Here is a 20,837-nt window from a genome sequence, read left to right as displayed (position 1 = left end):
CAATTTCTTCAAACTGGCTTTGCAAAAACTGTGCTTTTTTTCCGCCGGAGTGTGGCTTTATACTGTTTCAGTGCCTCACAGTAAAGAAGTCGGAGGTCCGGATTATCTGGTTGTCTGTGTTTTTGATTTGATAAGTTTCTGAGGTTTTTTCTCAGAGCCTTACAGTCCAAATCAAACCATTTGTCAGTATCTAAATATTTTTTCTTTGGTTTAACAATTGCCAAATGACTTTTTTGTGCTGTTTTGTAGAATATGTTGTTTAGGTCTTGTACTTCCTGATTGATGCCGAATTGGTTTTTAGGGTATTCCTGTATTTGGAATGAATGTATGAGGGATTGTATTTCTGAAGATTCGACGGCAGTGCTGTAATTACTGGCACTGGTTTCTGTCCATTTGAAAGACATTATTTTGCTCATTTGATATGGGGTCCTAATTGGTTGGGGTGATGTTTCAGATTGCTTTATATAGAGGATGATTTGGCTGTGGTCTGAGAAAGGTTTCAGGGGTTTGACTGTGAATGCCCTCAGAGAGGAAAGTTCTAGATCGGTGATGGTGTAGTCTACAGTGCTGTTCCCCAGAGCTGAGCTGTAGGTGTATCGGCCGAGCGAGTCTCCTCGCAGTCTCCCGTTGACGATGTACAGAGCCAGTCCTCGGCAGAGCTGCAGCAGCTGCCGTCCGTGAGCGTTCACCGTTTCATCACAGTTTTGTCTGCTGGGGTGAGAAGGGTATAAGTGGTTATTGCCTGTGATGAATCTGCTACCGTGCGATTCGATGAAATCTAATTCTGCTCCTGTTCTGGCGTTTAGATCGCCCATAAGCAGCACATTTCCCTGGGCCTGGAAATGGCTGATTTCTCTCTCTATGTTCTGGAAAGTTTCCTCTTGGAAATACGGAGACTCGAGGGGTGGAATGTAAACTGCACAAAGGAAAACAGGCTTAGATGCTGATATCATTCCTTTTTGTATTTTTAGCCACAAGTGATGTTGTTCTTTTTTTATTAGTTCTATGGGCAGTTCAGATTTAATCCATATTATCATCCCTCCCGAGTCTCTCCCTTGTGTGACTGATGAGAGTTTGACGGATGGTAATATTATCTCTCTGTATCCTGAGGGACAGCTAGTGAACGCATCTCCTCTACACCAGGTTTCCTGTAAGATGATGACATCTAGGTCTTGTAGTTCTTTCATAAAATCAGAATGTCTACTTTTTAGGCCAAAGACTGAGGAGTTTAGACCTTGAATATTCCACGTAGAAAAACTAAGTGATTTCATTGTAAACTTTTAAATTAATGTGTATGGTTTGTTTGCTATCTTGAGAAAAGAGAAATGATGCAAAATTACTACGGATTAAAATTAGAAGAATGAAAGATGGGATTAAGTTTGTGGTAGGAACTCAAAACATCAACAATTCCATATTAAACATAGATTGATACCACAGAATATATAAAAAAACAAAAAGAAAAATCCTTGTTTTTTTTTTTTTTACCACTGTCCACTGTGTGTTAGTAGGTGCGAGCAGATGATACTCAGCATGTGTTGGATGTTGTGGAGTTCAGCGTTAGGGTGGTCTGCTCCTCCGCTGACAGCTTGGGCGTAGCTCAGTCTGCCTGGCTGGGTCGGGCTCTGCTGTGGACGGGCTTCAGCTGCTGGAGCTGTGGGGCTGTTGTTGAGCGGTCTCGGTCTGTAGGGGTCCTGTCTGGGTGCTGGACCTCTGGGCGGTGGACCTCTGGGTGGTGGAGCTCTGGGTGGTGCTCCGGTCGGGGCTCTAGATGAGCTGTGGACTGGGATGTAGTTTGCTGGAGTGTGTCTCGATGGATTGGCTGGGTTAGGGCTGGTTCTGCTCCACCTGGGGCTGGTCTGGTTGGTCCTGTATAGAGTGACATCTTTGAGTCTCTTTGCGAGGATATGTACCAGATTCTTATAAAGGTGGACGTGGTCGTATAGACATTCAGTGTCCAGGTCTGGATGGTGGGCCAAGTGGACGTTGGGCAGGAGGGCACAATGTCTAGAGATTCTGGAGTTTATTTTATTAATTGTGTTGGGATGGAAATCTTTCCTCTGAAGTAAAGTGGACAGGATGATTTTGGAGTTGGGGAAGGTTTCTCTAGCTTTATCCACGACGGCTCTGAGGGAGTTCGACACTCGGTCCTGCTGGCTCCGCAGGTCGTTGGTGCCCGTGTGGATGATGATGTGGCTGGGCCGGCCTAGCTGGGACTCTGTCAGGAGCTCCAGGGCTTTGTCAGTGGTGGGACACCAGAGTTTAACAGCTCTGTGCTGGGGGAACAGTTTCTTTACATCGATGAATTTGCCGTTTGAATCGATGAGTAGAGCTATTTCGGGTTCCTCTGTGCTGGCTGGTGCTGGGCTGCTGTGAGACGAGGAGTCTGGCAGGGGGCGCTGTGACGGCTGCGAGCGGGCTATGCCGGGTCTCTCTGCGCTGAGGGCTGGGTGTTGACTCCCTGGGCTGGAGGGCAGTGTTTGAGCTCTGTGGGTCTGCTCTGGCTCTTCTCTGGCCAGGAGGAGCTCTCTCAGCTGCTCTCTCAGGGCCTGGATCTCGCTGTGCTGCTGCTCTCTCTCCTCCTGGATCTCTCTCAGCTGCTGCCTCATCTCTGCTGTGGACTGCTCTCTGTCCTCTAGCTGGAGTCTCAGGGCGGTCAGCTCACACTGATAGCTGTCCTTCTCTGTCTGAAGCTTCCTGGTCTGCTGTGTGAGGGCTGACAGTCTCTGAGTTAAGAGCTCGGTGTTCCGCTGGAGTTCATTGTGAGCTGCACATGTGTCCAACTGCTGCTGTTTGAGCACAGTTTCTCTGAGCTGCACCATCTCCATCTCTAGCTTGGTGAAGTGCTCCTGTAGGAGAGGGATAGCTCTGAGCAGGGAGGGCGAGATGTGCTCAGCTGCTGCAGGAGTGGGTCTGAGGTCTGAGGTGCTGATCGGTGGATTCTGCTCAGATGACAAGCTTTCAGATAGTACAGCTTTCTCATGTTTCACGATTTCACCTATTGTTCTGTAGTCCGCCTGGAATGTTTTCAGGTCCCCCTGTCTAACCCTCTCTCTCTCTCTCTCACACACACACTCTTAAACACGCTCATTCTCTCTCACACACACACACACACTCCCTCACACACACACTCTCAAACACACTCACTCTCTCTCTCTCACACACACACACACACACACACACACTCCCTCACACACACACTCTCAAACACACTCACTCTCTCTCTCTCTCTCTCACACACACACTCTTAAACACGCTCATTCTCTCTCACACACACACACACACTCCCTCACACACACACTCTCAAACACACTCACTCACTCTCTCTCACTCACACACACACACTCCCTCACACACACACAATCTCAAACACACTCACTCTCTCTCACACACACACACACACTCCCTCACACACACACTCTCAAACACACTCACTCTCTCTCTCTCTCTCTCTCTCTCTCACACACACACTCCCTCACACACACACAATCTCAAACACACTCACTCTCTCTCACACACACACACACACTCCCTCACACACACACTCTCAAACACACTCACTCTCTCTCTCTCTCTCTCTCTCTCTCACACACACACTCTTAAACACGCTCATTCTCTCTCACACACACACACACACTCCCTCACACACACACTCTCAAACACACTCACTCTCTCTCTCACACACACACACACACACACACACACACACACACACACTCCCTCACACACACACTCTCAAACACACTCACTCTCTCTCTCTCTCTCTCACACACACACTCTTAAACACGCTCATTCTCTCTCACACACACACACACACTCCCTCACACACACACTCTCAAACACACTCACTCACTCTCTCTCACTCACACACACACACTCCCTCACACACACACACTCTCAAACACACTCACTCTCTCTCTCTCTTACACACACACACACACACGTTTGTTTTTGTGTAAAGTGTGTTCATCCCATAGGTGTAATGGTTTTTATTCTGTAGAAACTGTATATTCTATGTCCCTTCACCAACCCTACACCTAACACTAACCCTCACAGGAAACTTTGTGCATTTTTACTTTCTCAAAAAAACTCATTCTGTATGATTTATAAGTGTTTTGAGAAATGGGGACATGGGTTATGTCCTCATAAGTCACCCTCTCCTTGTAATACCGGTGTCATACCCATGACATTATACAGAGTTGTGTCCTGATATGTCACAAAAACATGCACACACACACACACACACACTCTCGCTCACACACACATCAGAAATGTTTCTTGAGCAGTAAATCATCATATTATTCTGATTTCTGAAGATCATGTGACACTGAAGACTGGAGGAATGATGCTGAAAATACAGCGGAGCATCACAGAAATACATTACACTTTAACACACATTCACACAGAAAACAGATGTTTACATTAGAATAATATTTCACTGTTTTAATGTATTTTTGAGAAACATTAAAACATTTTACAAATCTTACCGACTCTAAACTTTTGAATGGTAGATTATTTTTATGCAACATTTATGATATATATATATATATATATATATATACATATATATATATATATATATATACATATATATATATATATATATATATAAATGAACAAAAGTGAGATTTCCTATATCTTTTATTGTTGATGTCAAAGGTTAGGTGTTCAATCAAACTTCAATATTTTAGTGCTAATCTGTCACTGTTACTGTATTTAATACCTGGTCAGTAACTGGTCAGTTGTTTATCCATTTTCAAAACTGTTAAGTGAGTACAGTTCTCAGTAATTATCTGTGGCACTAATAAATATCAATGTTTGATAGGGAGAGCAGACTGTTGGTGTTTGTGATGATCAGTGCTGGTTCTGAGGTCTCTGGAGGTTCACGCAGCATCAGCTCCATCTTGTGGTTCTTTTACCGTTTATACACCCAAATCTGTCTGAAAGCTCCTGATTAAGGTCAGATGGCTTCTTCATTTACTGACGGTTTGCATGTTTAATCTACAGATTTAGCTCCTGCTGGCAGATTACTGGATAAACTTCACCATCTCCTCATCAGACCTGAACACACACACACACACACACACACACACACCTGAAGAGGCTGTTCACATTTGATTCAATTGTTCGTTCCAAACACAAGATAATTTGTTTAATTTGGAAATAAAAAAAACTGAACTGAAACTGACATAAAATAATAAAAATGACAAAATCACATAACATAAAAAAAGAAAAACTAAAAATGAAAACTATAAAATGTATAGATTAATGCAAATTCAAAACATTAATAAAAACTACAACAATGGACTCTCACGGAGAACAACTGTGTTTCACTCACACACATAATGCATGTAATAATGATAATGCATGTAATATATAATGCATGTAATATATAATGCAAAATCATATAATGCATGTAATGATTATGCTTAGAATGCATATTATATAGAATCCAAAATCACATAATGCATATAAATATATCATGCATATGCATATAGTATAAAAAGCCAAAATCACATAATGCATATATATTGCTCACTTCTCATTACATTAGCTTATTCAGGTGCTTTTGATTAGGATTAGAGCTAAACTCTGCAGGACATCGGCACATTCACAAAACTACAGAAATATATATATGCTAAAATGCTAAACGCTAAAACTTAAACTAAAATGATGCAATATTGAATATTGACTCAGACTAAGTAGATTTCCTATTTGAAGTAATAAAATTATTAAAACAGAAAACAATTAAACTCAGTTGAAGACCGAACAATTATTATATTATTATTTGTAGATTTTAAATCTAATAAACTGACTAACGCAGTATAGGATAATATTGCAGTCTGTACTAAGCTGGTTATTATTACTAGTTATTAAAATGCAAAGCCCAGAGACTCGCCTGATGTCTTCCGCATACGTCACACAAGCCGGAAGTGTCGAGGAGCTCTGCTGCCCCCCCGCGGACACTGCGTTAGCTGCAGCTCAGAGCGAAAATCACGATGCATTCATGAAAAAAGAGTGAAAAAAGGGTTCAATCTTATATCAAGTCTGATAATAAACTACTTTCAGATTAGCAAGTATTAATTTAAAATGACAAAAATATAATGATCAAATAAAATAATCTAAAATCTATAAATATATACATATATATATTTAGATATATATTTTCTTAAATTATTTTTCTTTAAAATATATTAAGGGCCAGAAAAATTGCTCTAATTCTAACCTATTATATACTATAAAGTAGAAGTGTATGAGGTCTGATATTGAAGTAAACTCGTGCACATTAAGCAGCTCTGGAAACAATGTTAATCTCCAGTAAATCTCTGAAGGAAGAAAAGCCTCTCAACGTGTTGTTCAGGAAAACCTGCTCATTTTAATAAAGTATGAAAACTATTCAGAATCACAGTTTTCTGGCCTCACAGAAACATCTTTGTGCATTGAAGACTATTCAGATATCACTATGTGAAATAATGTAAAAAACTATTACATTTTAATGTTTTTTTAAAAGGGGGTAAATGTTGAATATAAAGGTCAAATAATTGATTAATCAAAAAATGCATAACAATAAACGCATTTGAAGTCTTCAATCATCTTCAGTCATCCACAATAGCTTGGGACTTTCATTTATTTTTATTCACTTTAGTTTGGCTAAGCATTTAAGATATGCACTAAAGCAACATCCCTGAGAGTTTTAATATGATGTATTTATGTAAAAACATTAAACACCAGTTCATTACCCAGGAGTGCACGATTTATTTTTGATAAAGCAAAGTCAAATGCATGTTGTTGCATAAAAACAAGAAAGGTTCCTAACAGTAAGGAAGCACTGCGAATGTGTCAGGACAGGTGTGGGAGTCAGCGCCTTCACAGCTTCCAGGCAGAAAAAGCAGTCGTACCTGATTTACACAAGATTAGCTGCATAGCTCATCTATCAGATTTCACGAGAAAGGAAAGTAATAATCTGTGTGACACCAAACTTAATGAAACAACATTCTTACAGGATGACGAACAGAACAAAAGTTTTCACACATTTCGGACCCCACCTTGAAAGTTTAGTGATTCCTGAATGTCTTCGCATCAGATAGTTGACGTCTGATAAATAATAGAGTGACAGCAGCTGGTTAACAACACTGTCATTTAAGAGCAGCAGTTAATTAGTGCAGTTTGCCAAGTCAGGAATCATTACTCTACATGACTGAGCAAAACATCACAGAGACAGTACGACATCACCTAGCAATCAGATGTAGCACCCTAGCAACTGCATAGCAACAGTAACATCACTTAGCAATCAGCTGGAGGACCCTAGCAACTGCATAGCAATAGTAACATCACTTAGCAATCAGCTGGAGGACCCTAGCAACTGCATAGCAACAGTAACATCACTTAGCAATCAGCTGGAGGACCCTAGCAACTGCATAGCAACAGTAACATCACTTAGCAACTGTCTGGGGCACCCTAGCAACTGCATAGCAACAGTAACATCACTTAGCAATCAGTTGGGGCACCCTAGCAACTGCACAGCAACACTGACCTCACCTAGCAACCAACTCAAGCACCCTAGCAACAGCATAGCAACATTAACATCACCTAGCAACTGCACAGCAACACTAACATCACCTAGCAACCAGCTGGGGCACCCTAGCAACTGCATAGCAACACTGACATCACCTAGCAACCAGCTGGAGCACCCTAGCAACTGCATAGCAACACTAACATCACTTAGCAACCGGTTGAGGCAACAGCACAGCAGCACTAACAACCCCTAGCAACCGGCTGGAGCACCCTAGCAACTACACAGCAACACTAACATCACCTAGCAACCAGCTGGAGCACCCTAGCAACTGCACAGCAACACTGACGTCACCTAGGAACCAGCTGGGGCACCCTAGCAGCTGAATAGCAACACTAACATCACCTAGCAACCAGCTGGGGCAGCCTAGCAACTGCATAGCAACACTGACATCACCTAGCAACCAGCTGGAGCACCCTAGCAACTGCATAGCAACACTAACATCACTTAGCAACCGGTTGAGGCAACAGCACAGCAGCACTAACAACCCCTAGCAACCGGCTGGAGCACCCTAGCAACTACACAGCAACACTAACATCACCTAGCAACCAGCTGGAGCACCCTAGCAACTGCACAGCAACACTGACGTCACCTAGGAACCAGCTGGGGCACCCTAGCAGCTGAATAGCAACACTAACATCACCTAGCAACCGGCTGGAGCACCCTAGCAGCTGAATAGCAACACTAACATCACCTAGCAACCGGCTGGAGCACCCTAGCAACTGCACAGCAACCCTGACATCACTTAGGAACCAGCTGGGGCACCTTAGCAACTGCACACAGCAACACTGATGTCACCTAGCAACCAGCTGGAGCACCCTAGCAACTGCATCACAACACCAAACACCACTGATACTCTCTTCAGGAAACATAAACATCCAGTTGGTTTCAATAGTTTGTATTTAAGGAACACTGAGCACATTTTCCACATATATTAATGTTATATTACATCCCTACTGTGTTATTCCTCTGTATGTCTGCACTATGTTTGTACTCTCTTCTACACTGGAAGCTCCTGTCTTCAAGACAAATAACATGTGTGTGTAAACATACTTGGTAATAAACCTCTTCTGATTCAGATTTTCTGGGTGTTTTAAAATATTATTAATATACAAGTGCCTAAAATGACTTTTCATTATCAATAAAGGCACTTTAGAGAATGACTGAAAACACATTTGGAATATTAGTATTTGGGATCGCTAGTAATTAGTGATTAAAGTACTATAAAGCTTAGTTTGATTAGGTAAAAGTGCAATGCCAATGTAATGGCTCATGAGTTATTAAAAGAACAGTTCACCCTAAAATGATTAAAGTTATTATGGACTCGTATCTTAGTTAAAAACGTCTTGATGGATTTGTGTTCTCAAGAGATGACTAGAGAGGCTGCTTGTGGATTATTGTGATGTTTCAGCTCTCGTTCTGGCGGCACCCATTCACTGCAGTGTTTGGGGTGAACTGTTCCTTTCCATGGAATCAGACTCCGTCTTAAACCATTTAAACAGCAGCTTTTTAAACACCACCTACGGTACATAAACACACTGAATCACATTTATAGGATAACAGTCTCAAGACATGTTGGTTCCTGCATCTGGAAGAAGATCATTAAAGGCACAGCGACTAAAACAGGAGCGCAGGAGAACACTCACATGCAACAGCAGCAGGATATCATGACACGCAAAAGTGCATCCGTGAAAATATCCACTCAAAATAACATACATTACATCTACATGACTTAAGAGCTCCGTTATAATAAAACAGTAGTGCATAAATTGATAAAGGAGATGATTGCATTAAAATTTGTTCCAGTTGCTAGTCCTCATCCGTCCTAAAATATAAAAGGTATAAAGACCCAAGTACACAAGCTAAAAAAATCAATATTATAAATATGTGTAAAATATGACATGATTGTGCTTTTTTCGGTAACACATTACTCTCCAGCTAACATCAACTAACAAGGAGCAATATTCTTAACTAATGTTAACAAATACAACTTTTAATTTTAAAATGTTTCAGTAAATTAGGAAATAAACATTAAGACTAATAAACTTTGTAGAAGTATTGTTAGATGTATTCCTATTTGTTTTTTGTTTTTTTCACTACATCTATTTTTTTTATTCATTTATTTGTATGTTTTCAAATTTTTTAAACTGGTATTGTTCAGTTTCAATCAATTTTCTTCGTTTTACCACGCAGTAAACAAGCTGCTCAGTTGATCTCAGAGTAATGATGTCTTTGCATATGTCTCTTTCATTCACATTTCTGGCTCAGCCGAACAGGTTGGATATGGGTCTGGATTTGACCGGGCTCTTGAGCATCTCCTCTCCTTCCTGGTTCTCTCTGAATGATGTGCTGTGGACGATCTGCGTCTTGAAGCGGTTTCTCTGTAGTCTGATGCGTCCGATGGAGGATTTCCGGTACAGAGATTTGGGCCTGGGCTGAGCGTCGGCCGTCATCTCCTCAGGGTGGTTTAGTAACCGTAGAGGGTTGAGATTAGACTGCAGGACTTTAGGAAGCTTCCATCGCCCGGCTCCGGATGCGTTCTCTGTGTCCGAGTTCGGACAGGCTCCTACGATGTCCCTGATGTCGCCTGTGACGCTGGAGCGGAGGTACTGCGCCGCTTTCTTCCCACTGTAATCCCTCACATCCACATCAGCATCATACGCTCCCACCAGAAGCTTCATGACCTCTTTATGATTGTGCATGGCTGCCAGGTGCAGAGGCGTGTAGCCGGCGCTGGATCGAGTGTTTACATTGACGGTGACGCTGTGCCGTTTGGCGAAATCCACCAGCATTGCGAAAAGCTCGTGTCTGCCTTGCTTGGCCGCCCAGTGCAGACACGTGAACCCCGTGACGAAGTCCTTCTTGGAGATGAGCGTGGGATCACACTGGAGCAGCCTCTGCAGACTGTCCCACTCACCATCTGCCGTGCACATCATCCACTCGTGTTCCAGTGGGTCTAAAGTTACCAAAGCACAATCCTCGTCCACAGATGACATTCTGAAGTCACTGTTCCTGGCTGACATCTGCCCTTGGGAGTTACGGTGCACCAGTGAGCGTCTCACCTGCATATGCATCACATATTATATGCATGACGTACATTTGGATTATATATTACATGCAGTATGTGCATGTGCATTATATAGTATATGCATTATGTGATTTTGAAAAATATATGCATAATTTGCATTTGGATTATATATTATGCGCATATGCATTATATGCTACATGCATTATGTGATTTTGCAATATATATGCATAATGTGCATTTGACTTATATACTACATGCATTACGTGCACATGCATCATATATGCATTATGTGATTTTGCATTATTTATTATATGCATTTGGAATATAAATTATATTTATTATGTACATTTGGATTTTATATTATCGGCATTATCTGCATGTGCATTATGTATTTATATGCATTATGTGATTATGGATTCTATACCATATGCATTATAAGCACAATTATAATTACATGCATTATCTGATTTTGCATCATTTATTATACGCATTATGTGATTTTGCAAAATATAGGCATAATGTGCATTTGGATAATATATTATGTGCATAATCATTATTACATGCATTATGTGCACATGCATCATATATGCATTATGTTATTTTGCATTATTTATTATATGCATTTTGAATATAAATTATATTTATTATGCACATTTGGATTTCGTATTATATGCATTATGTGCATATGCATTATATATTTATATGCATCATGTGATTTTGGATTCTATACCATATGCATAATAAGCACAATCACTATTACATGCATTATATGATTTTTATCATTTATCATATGCATTATGTGCACATGCATTAGATATTATATGCATTATGCAATTTTGGATTATGCATAATGTGCACTTGAATTATATATTTGCATCATATAAGAAGTATGTGATTTTGCATTATTTATATGCATTTGGAATATATATTACATGCATTATGTACATTTGGATTACATATATGCATTATGTTCATATGCATTATATAATATATTCATCATTTGATTTGCATTCTATATTATATGCATATTGTGCATTTGTATTATATATTGTATGCATTATAAACATAATTATTATTATATGCATTATGATTTTGCATGATACATTAATTGCATTATGTACATTTATAATATACAGTATGTGATTTTTCATTATATATTGCATGCATATGCATCATATTTTACATGCATTATGATTTTGCCTTATCCATTATATGCATTATGCACATATGCATTATTTATTATATGCATTACGTGATTTTGCATTATATTTGCATTTGGATTATATTGCATAATGTGCATAATCATCATGAAATGCATTAATTGCATATGCATCATATATTACATGCGTTATGATTTTGCTTTATTAATTATACACTATATGTATTATGAGCATAATGTGCATTTGCACTATTATGTGCAATATGTTTATTTCCATTGTATATTATGTGCATTAAGTGTTTTTGCATTATATATGGATTATGTTTTTTACATGCATTACATTACTGTATTTGCACCCGTCCCACCTGTGGAGAACTGCTCATCATGAGCTCTATGAAGTTCTTGCGGCTGCATTTTGGGGTGCTGCTATCCTCAGGCAGTGCATCATGTGCTCCATCCTCAGAAGAGCCCAGCAGACTCCGCTGAGATCCCCTGGATGTTCTCCGTCGATTAACGATGACCTGTGGCGTGACAGAAGCCCTGCCTACCCCAGCCTCTCCTGTTGACCGGGCATCAGAGAGCTCAGGACCATCTGGTTTGACATCGTTTTCATGCACAATTTCGTCTTTCTCAATCAGTGCGATGTCCGACACACACAGCTCATCTACAGCATCTCTCACAGCTTTCAGATCACCAATTTCTTCATGCACGCTGGCGTTCTCTTCGAAATGCAATGCTTTGATTCCCCTGTTGATGTCTTCATCTTCAGCATCATTAAAGGGCTTCTCATCCTGCGCGCGCCCGCTGCGTACCTCCGGGTATCTGTATTTCTTCTTCAAACACACCACTTTCTCCCCGTTTTCCTGCTTTACGTAGGCGATATTGTCCACATAACGCTTAAATCTCTCTTTTAGCACGGCTCGCTTCGTGTTTTCGCTGCTCAGAAAGACTTTAAAATGCGCGACCAAGTCCTTGTTTTTCACTCGCCCCCCGTTTTCCAATAGAAAGTCCAGAACGGATTCTTGCGTGCATTCCGTCGCCATTATATAATGTTTTATATTAATAATAATAATAGATAAGCGAATGCACAAGTCAGCATCTAATCCCCTGCGCTTGCGTCATTTTGACAAGTTGACACCGTCAAATCGATAGTCTGTGCGCAGGTAAACAGAACTCATCGTGTCTTATTTAAATAAAAAAAACTAGGCTGTAGATGAGGCTGAGTACTGAACGTGTCAGATAGGGGTCGGTAGAGCTTATAAAGATGATGTTTTGCATCCTAGCAACTCTTGTTGGAGAACGGAATCAATAGTGTGAAACTGGAGTACGGGCGCGTTCATTTGGGCTCCGAGGATCCCGATGTTAACGCGGGATGCGGCTCCGCGTTGAGCCAAGATGGATTCCAGTTGCACCTGTGGGCGAGTCCAAGCTTGGAACGCACCATTTTTCTGGGACGGGGAGAGCGTTGTTGCTCTATTGAGCTTGAAAGGTTTTAATAAATGAACCTAGTATGATTTATAGCTTTCATTCAGATGAAATCGACGTAACATGTTAAGAAAGTGCTCGCAAATATATCTGACATTTTAAGTTGTCATATACTTTATCGACTTATATTCAAACAAAACCCTCTGCAATGGTAGAAGCGCTGCTGTTCCCAGTGGTGTGTCGGCTGGAGATTATTGGACGGGGCGGGTCACGGCAACTTTTGACTTTCAAGCGATCCGACACATTTTCCACAAATATTCGCTTCTTTTCTGCGCACAGATGGCTTCTTCTGATGTGGTTCGACAGATGGTATGTGAAAGATCGATATATATTCTCGGTTCTGAGTTTTTTCTGGGCTGCGTGGAGTTAGGGACAGTGGGGGAGAATTGGCGTGAGCGCGCTTGGGAGTGTCCCGATTCAGAACTATTTCACTCACGCACGAGTGCGCGCCTCATTTTTTTCCTCTGTGAAAAAAAAAAAAATCGGATTTCTGATTCCGAATCCGTGTATCCGAATTAGCAGTCTGAATGCATTTCTCAATCTGAATTATTAATTTACATAATACAAATATGATTTGTTCATTTGGATTATTGTTTTTCTGATTTATCAGTGTGAATTATTTGATCTGATTTAACTGAAAACTAAAATTATTAATACAAATAAATTAAAATAAAATAAATTAATCATAGACAGTGATATAAAAAAAAATAATAACAATTGACAAAAAAATACAAATCACTACAAAATTACTAAAAATGTAACTGAAATGAAAACTGACCGTATAAAAAATAAATAAAAGCTAATTCAAGTATTCATAACGATTATAGTATATAAATAATACTAAAATAATGCTGTTTTCATACAAACATCTAATGAATTAATCTGAAATTATTAATCTGAATACATTCCCCAATGTGGATTAATAATTTAGCTATAGGATGATATTTCTTTTAGAAGTTTACTAGTCAGTTAAATTGTCAAACCTGTTAGAAATATTTTTTGCCTTTATTGCATATATTTATAGTTACATAGAATATGCACTGGATATAAAAAGTTTTGAAAGTTTTAAAAGTTGAAAAAACGAAGTTCAAATGTAAAATCTCACTGATTTCTTCCAGGACAAGAACGCGCGTCCACTGGCTCTGTCAGGTCACGTCGGGTTCGACAGTCTTCCAGATCAACTGGTCAACAAGTCCACGAGTCAGGGATTCTGCTTCAACATCCTCTGCATCGGTAAGAACACAGATGATGGCGTGCTGAGAGATGTTCTGGAGGACGCAGTGATTGGTGGAGAGGGCTCATGTGTGCTGTGTGTGTTCCTGCAGGTGAAACTGGCATCGGTAAATCCACGCTGATGGATACGCTCTTCAACACCAACTTTGAGAACTTCGAGTCGTCTCATTTTGAGCCGAAGGTGAAGCTGCGAGCGCAGACGTACGATCTCCAGGAGAGTAACGTTCGTCTGAAGCTCACCGTGGTGAACACCGTGGGCTTCGGCGATCAGATGAACAAACAAGAGAGGTGAAGAAACGTCTGATGTGTTCCACTGCTGCAGGTGTGGAGGAATGTAGCGTTATTACACTGAGAGTTCCGCTGCTTGATTCTGATTGGCCGAGCCACGTTTGACGCTGTTGTGAATTACGCTACAAAGTAACACACACGTTTGTTTACGTCTGTGTGTTGCTCGGCAACCGGTTTCATTGTTTGGTGGAAGAATACTGTTTTTATTAATATCTTTACACTTTATTTGCCCTTTTTTTTTTTTGTGAAACCTTACTATGTATATGGATTAACCGTTTTATAAAAGCAGTAGGTCCCAAGAAACCGTGTTTAACATTGAAACATTATAACATCTAATGGGGTTTTACTAACTTCACATCTAATAATGCCATTTAGCCGTTATAAAATCACTGTAAACCTCAACTTCACTGGGTTTATTGCTTTACTGCATCAGTGTCTCATCAATGGATGCTCTGCAGTGAATGGGTGCCGTCAGAATGAGAGTCTGATAAAAACATCCCAATAATCCACAGCACTCCAGTCCATCAGTGAACATCTGGAGAAGACAAAACCTGAAACACATCCAGCATTAAGATGATTTTAACTCAAACACATAGAGTCTATAATCCAGAATAACACTTCCTCCAGTGAAAAATTATTCTGGATTATAGACTCTATGTGTTTTTATCAGACTCTCATTCTGACGGCACCCATTCACTGCAGTGGTGTGAAGTGATGCGATGCTATATTTCTCCAAACACTGGTCCTGATGCGTTCTCTGTGTGTGTGTGTGTGTGTGTGTGTGTGTGATAGTTACCAGCACATCGTGGACTACATCGACACACAGTTCGAGTCGTACTTACAGGAGGAGCTGAAGATCAAGCGCTCGCTCCACAACTATCACGACTCCAGGATCCACGCGTGTCTCTACTTCATCGCTCCGTCCGGACACTCGCTCAAATCCCTGGACCTGGTCACCATGAAGAAACTGGACAGCAAGGTGAGTGTGTGCTCGGGTCAGACGTGATGACCCCTGACCTCCTGAGACTGAGGAGCTCTTCTTCTGCTCGTGCTCCGCAGGTCAACATCATCCCCGTCATCGCTAAAGCAGACACCATCTCCAAGAGCGAGCTGCACAAGTTCAAGATCAAGATCATGAGCGAGCTGGTGAGCAACGGCGTGCAGATCTACCAGTTCCCCATCGACGACGAGAGCGTGGCCAAGATCAACACCGCCATGAACGTGAGTCCTCAGACACGTGTGTGTGTGTGTGTCATCTGTTCCCAAACCTGAGGTTCGCTCATCAGCTGGGAATCATGGGAATGATCGTGCATCATCATCTTGGTGTTAATCTGTGCTCAGGGGCATCTTCCCTTCGCCGTGGTGGGCAGCACAGAGGAGGTGAACATCGGGACGAAGATGGTGAAGGCCAGGCAGTATCCCTGGGGCGTCGTGCAGGGTGAGCCGGACAGGAAGTGACCTCATGAGAGATGGGGCGAGCCTCCAACCAATGCTTTCTTAGAAAATATATCAAACATATCTTTAGATGGATGCACAGGATAAACAGAAACTGTGATCACAAATACTGACTGAGCTCAGTTTACCTAAAACTAAATGCCTTGTTTCTAATCTAAGACATCCTTACATCAGGACACAAGGTGCAACATGAACACGTGAGGTGAGTTTATGATTGAAACATGAACAGATATCTGCCAACAGGGAAAGAAAATCTGTTTTTTTCCGAGTCCATTGGCAGATATTTGTTCCTGTTTAATCATAAATTCACTTAAAAAAAACGTTATATTTTATGCCATTTTGTTTCTCCAGTAAACGTGTCCTGATGTATGAATCTTTAGACGTGCACTGGAGAACAGGACAGAAACACTGAGGAACAGTGATCAGAAGATACAGTAGAGATTTCCATATTTTACTGCTTGCGAACAGAGATATTCAAGCCCTTTTGTTTTATTTAAAAATAATTCAATTACATTTTTATATATCTGTATATTGTGTGTATGTAAAATAAATAAAAAAATAATTATTTTTTATTTTATGTAAAATAAATAAAAACATAACCGAGTTCTGTTGGAACTTCGTACTTTATAAGTTTCCATTTATTTTACAAAAACATTTAACAATTTCTTTCTTTTTCATTTATTTTACACAAGTTCAACGTAAAAAAATATATAAATATATTTGAATTTGTTATTTTTATGTTTTGAATGTACATTTTTCTATTACTTTTATTTATTTATTTTTTACTTTTAGCATTACTAATAAAATACATTTATGTTTAGAGACCATAAAGACTGGTTTAATAAAATTTTAATCATCAGAAAGCACTATTTATTTTAATTTTATTTGTATTTATTCTGTGTTGCATATTAGTAATTTTGTTACGTTTAAATATTTGTCTATAATTGTAGTTTTATTTCAGTTTAGTTTCACAGTATGTGTGTGTCTCTGTGTGTGTGTGTCTCTGTGTGTGTGTGTGTGTGTGTGTGCCTCTGTGTGTGTGTCTCTCTGTGTGTGTGTGTCTGTGTCTGTGTGTGTGTGTGTGTCTCTGTGTGTGTGTGTGTGTCTCTCTCTGTGTGTTTGTGTCTCTCTGTGTGTGTGTGTGTGTGTGTGTGTGTGTGTGTGTGTTTCAGTGGAGAACGAGAGCCACTGTGACTTCGTGAAGCTGCGTGAGATGCTGATCTGTGTGAACATGGAGGATCTGCGCGAGCAGACGCACAGCAGACACTACGAGCTCTACAGACGCTGCAAGCTGGAGGAGATGGGCTTCAGAGACACCGACCCCGAGAGCAAACCCGTCAGGTGAGAGACACCTGTCCATCTAGAACCTTCCTCAGATCTCCAGAGACTTCTCCAGTCTGAGCACAAGGCCCAGTTAAGAGTTCACTAGGAGTATGATTTCATTACCAGAGATCGATCCGGAGGTATTATCTGACCGTTTGAGCCGATGATTCGCTGAATTGATGATCAGTGTTGTGTTTGGACAGTCTTCAGCAGACGTACGAGGAGAAGCGGCAGGAGTTTCTGGGTGAGCTGCAGAGACGAGAGGAAGAGATGAGACAGACGTTTGTGCAGAGAGTCAAAGAGAAAGAGTCTGAGCTGAAGGACGCCGAGCGAGAGGTACTCCACCACCAGCATCATCCGCCTCTGGGTTCACGCCTGTTACTCTCACATGTTTCGGGAGTCCTTTTTTTCTCTTTTTTTAATAAAATAAAATTTTAGTAATCCTAAAGCATGTCTAATTAATTAAAATCATGATTTATTTATTTTTTATTTTTTTACATAAAAGACATTTTAGCAGTGTTATTTTTTTTTCTCAAATATCATTTAATTTTTTTATAAAAAATTTTTTCTTTCAATTTAAAATTACATAAAAAAGTAGTTAATTTTAATACAATTTTAATCATCAGAAAGCACTATTTATTTTAATTTTATTTTTATTTATTCTGTGTTGCATATTTTAATTTTTCTGGTAATTACATGAAGTCATGAAATCATTAATTTAGCTTTTAATCAAATAAAAACTAAACAACCTTTTCATTTTATTTTTTATCTTTTTAACTGTTAAAATTAAAGTGTAATAAAAAAAGTGATTATTCCTTAAGAAATACATCTTTTAAGGTTTAAGTTTAATTTAAAGGTTTAAATATAAAATTAAAAAGTTTTAATAATTTAAAAAAAATAGTATTAAGTATTAATAGTCCTGTTAAAATAGCGATTTATTTCTGTCACAATTTCTTCAAGTCAAGTCACACTTTTATTTTGACGGGTGTCTGTGATGTCAGTCCATAGCCTTTCTTCAGTCAGCTCGGCTCATCAGTAGATGATGTCCGATAACTAGTTGATGAGTACTGTGTGTGTGTGTGTGTGTGTGTGTGTGTGTGTGTGTGTGTGTGTGTGTGTGTGAGATCAGCTGCAGGGGAAGTTCGAGCAGCTGAAGCGGATGCATGCGGAGGAGAAGAGTAAGCTGGAGGAGAAGCGCAGGAGTCTAGAGGAGGACATGAGCGTCTTCAGCAAGCGCAGAGCTGCTAGTGAACTCCTGCAGGCGCAGACCTTCAACACCAGCAGCAACAACAAGAAGGACAAGGACCGCAAGAAGTGAGTGACGCCTCCTGAGAGGAGCACTTCTGAAGAAAAGAGCTCACACACACAGAACCAGAGAGCATCAGAAACTGAAGAATACTTGAACCCCTCGGATGTGATTAATATCAGTTTGCCATTGCCTCATAATTAAAATAAAATGTTTGACTTGTTTATCAGAGCTCTTGATAAAAATAGGATTGGTATTGGCAAAACATTTATCAGCTCTAGATTTCAATGAATTTGATATTTAAATGTAAAAATGTAAAGAAAACTTATTATTACCAACTTCCAACAAAATGAAAAATTAAAGAATGTAATTTTTTATAAATAAAAAAAAAATTCTAATCATTATTGTAAACACAAAAACTTTATATTGTGAAAAAAATATTAAATGTAATGTATAATAAATAAATAATATAATATTTAAATAAAAACAAATATTTAAAAAATTTAATATTACATGTAATTTATTTTAAAGAGAAATAATAATATGTATTATCAATAAAAAAAGCTATATTTAAAAAAAATTATGAAAAATTTAATGTTATTTATTATAAATAAAAATATGTACATCAATAAAAAAATAATAAATGTTATTCATTATAAATACAAATTAATTATTGAATAATAAACTGGCGAGTAAAATATACAATTTAAAAGTAATAAATAATAATAGTAATTAAACAAAATAATAATTTCCTCAGTTGTTGTTAATATCAGATTGGCATGAAGATTTTTTTTCTCTTTCCTCATAATCTCAGTATTTATAAGTTTTGTGTAAGCCTGCCGTTTTAATATGTATGTATTTTAAAACTAATATTTTTGTCCTTTTTATTTTAACCAACCTACACACAACCTACAATTTCTTGATAAAAGAAATGTTAAAAATTAGGATCGGTATCGACTGAACAAGATGACAAGAAGCTGGTAATTTTCCAGACATTCATTATAGACAACTGACAGAAATCACACATGATATTTGTAAATGCATGAATATTGCACATTTAGATGTGAAAATAAACCGCTGAATCAAATCTGAACACTAAAATGAGCCTGAATCCTAATAATAAACGCCTGATGTGTGTGTGTGTGTTCCTTCAGCTCTGGATTCATGTGAAGACGAGGCTCCAGCAGAACTGCACCCATCACAGAGGCATGTTTACACACAGCAGTGTTATTAATGGACATGGACCAGCTTTAACGGTACTGTATCAGCTCAGTCCTACTTCTGAAGAGCAGCACATGACTTCACTTCACTTCAGTGCCTACAAACAGAAATGAGCACAATGCAAAGATTCGTCACGGAATATACATGTTAATCTACTATTTTTACTGGTTAAGTGTGTGATTATTCTGCTTGAGACTTGTGTTTCTATGGTTGAGGGCTAAAAATATTAATCGGAAAGATATTATAGTAATGTACCACAAATGTTTACCTTTTTGCATTTATTTTCCACATTTTATACCCTTATGTTATCTGTTTTTAAACAGTGTTATTTTGGGTGATGTTTTAACCAAATAAACTTGTATTTTTCTGCAAGTTGTATTTCTTGTGTTCTCTGAGAACTGAAACAAAACTTGTGACTGAAACAAATGTTCTCGGTGATATTCATGTGTTATATCATACGTAATAAAGGACATATTTTATGAATATTTCACAATATTGTTTCAGTTACTTAATGGAATTATTTGACAAATGAATGAGCTGATATCTTAAAGAAAATATGTAAACTGAAATCATAACTTTTTTCACTCTCAGTAGCTTTTGCTTTTATTGAAGAGTGTAGAAATCATGAAACTTTTGGAAACACAAAAAGAATCACGGTTTAAGTTAACGTATTGTTAAACATTTTGAAACAAGCAGCTTTGTCTTAATAACAGCATAAATACTGAACATGTCTTGCTGAGAGAAAAAAAAAGGGCAGAATTACGAGATATTAACTCGCAATAGTGATAACAGTGAGGGGAAAAAAGGCAGAACTGCAAGGAAAAAAAAG

General features: G+C 39.1%; 2 protein-coding genes across 2 annotated transcripts; one reads left to right on the top strand and one right to left on the bottom strand.

The window, feature by feature from the left end:
• Positions 1-9,104: 9,104 nt before the first annotated feature.
• Positions 9,105-13,118, bottom strand: sowahca (sosondowah ankyrin repeat domain family Ca). Its single transcript, XM_052606598.1, has 2 exons — positions 12,123-13,118; positions 9,105-10,632 (listed from the first exon to the last, which is right to left on the bottom strand). The coding sequence occupies exons 1-2, from the start codon at positions 12,798-12,800 to the stop codon at positions 9,835-9,837; spliced, it is 1,476 nt and encodes a 491-aa protein (XP_052462558.1). The 5' UTR covers positions 12,801-13,118; the 3' UTR covers positions 9,105-9,834.
• Positions 13,119-13,392: 274 nt separating this feature from the next.
• septin10 (septin 10) lies at positions 13,393-20,380 on the top strand. Its single transcript, XM_052606601.1, has 10 exons — positions 13,393-13,551; positions 14,361-14,475; positions 14,568-14,763; positions 15,556-15,742; positions 15,823-15,984; positions 16,105-16,201; positions 17,391-17,559; positions 17,745-17,877; positions 18,671-18,855; positions 19,942-20,380. Exons 1-10 carry the CDS (start codon positions 13,522-13,524, stop codon positions 19,955-19,957), a joined length of 1,290 nt encoding a protein of 429 aa, XP_052462561.1. The 5' UTR covers positions 13,393-13,521; the 3' UTR covers positions 19,958-20,380.
• The last annotated feature ends 457 nt before the right edge of the window (positions 20,381-20,837 follow it).

Source organism: Carassius gibelio, chromosome A9, assembly GCF_023724105.1.
Source record: "Carassius gibelio isolate Cgi1373 ecotype wild population from Czech Republic chromosome A9, carGib1.2-hapl.c, whole genome shotgun sequence".
NCBI classification, from domain to species: domain Eukaryota; kingdom Metazoa; phylum Chordata; class Actinopteri; order Cypriniformes; family Cyprinidae; genus Carassius; species Carassius gibelio.
This window is presented reverse-complemented; position numbering and strand designations above follow the sequence as displayed.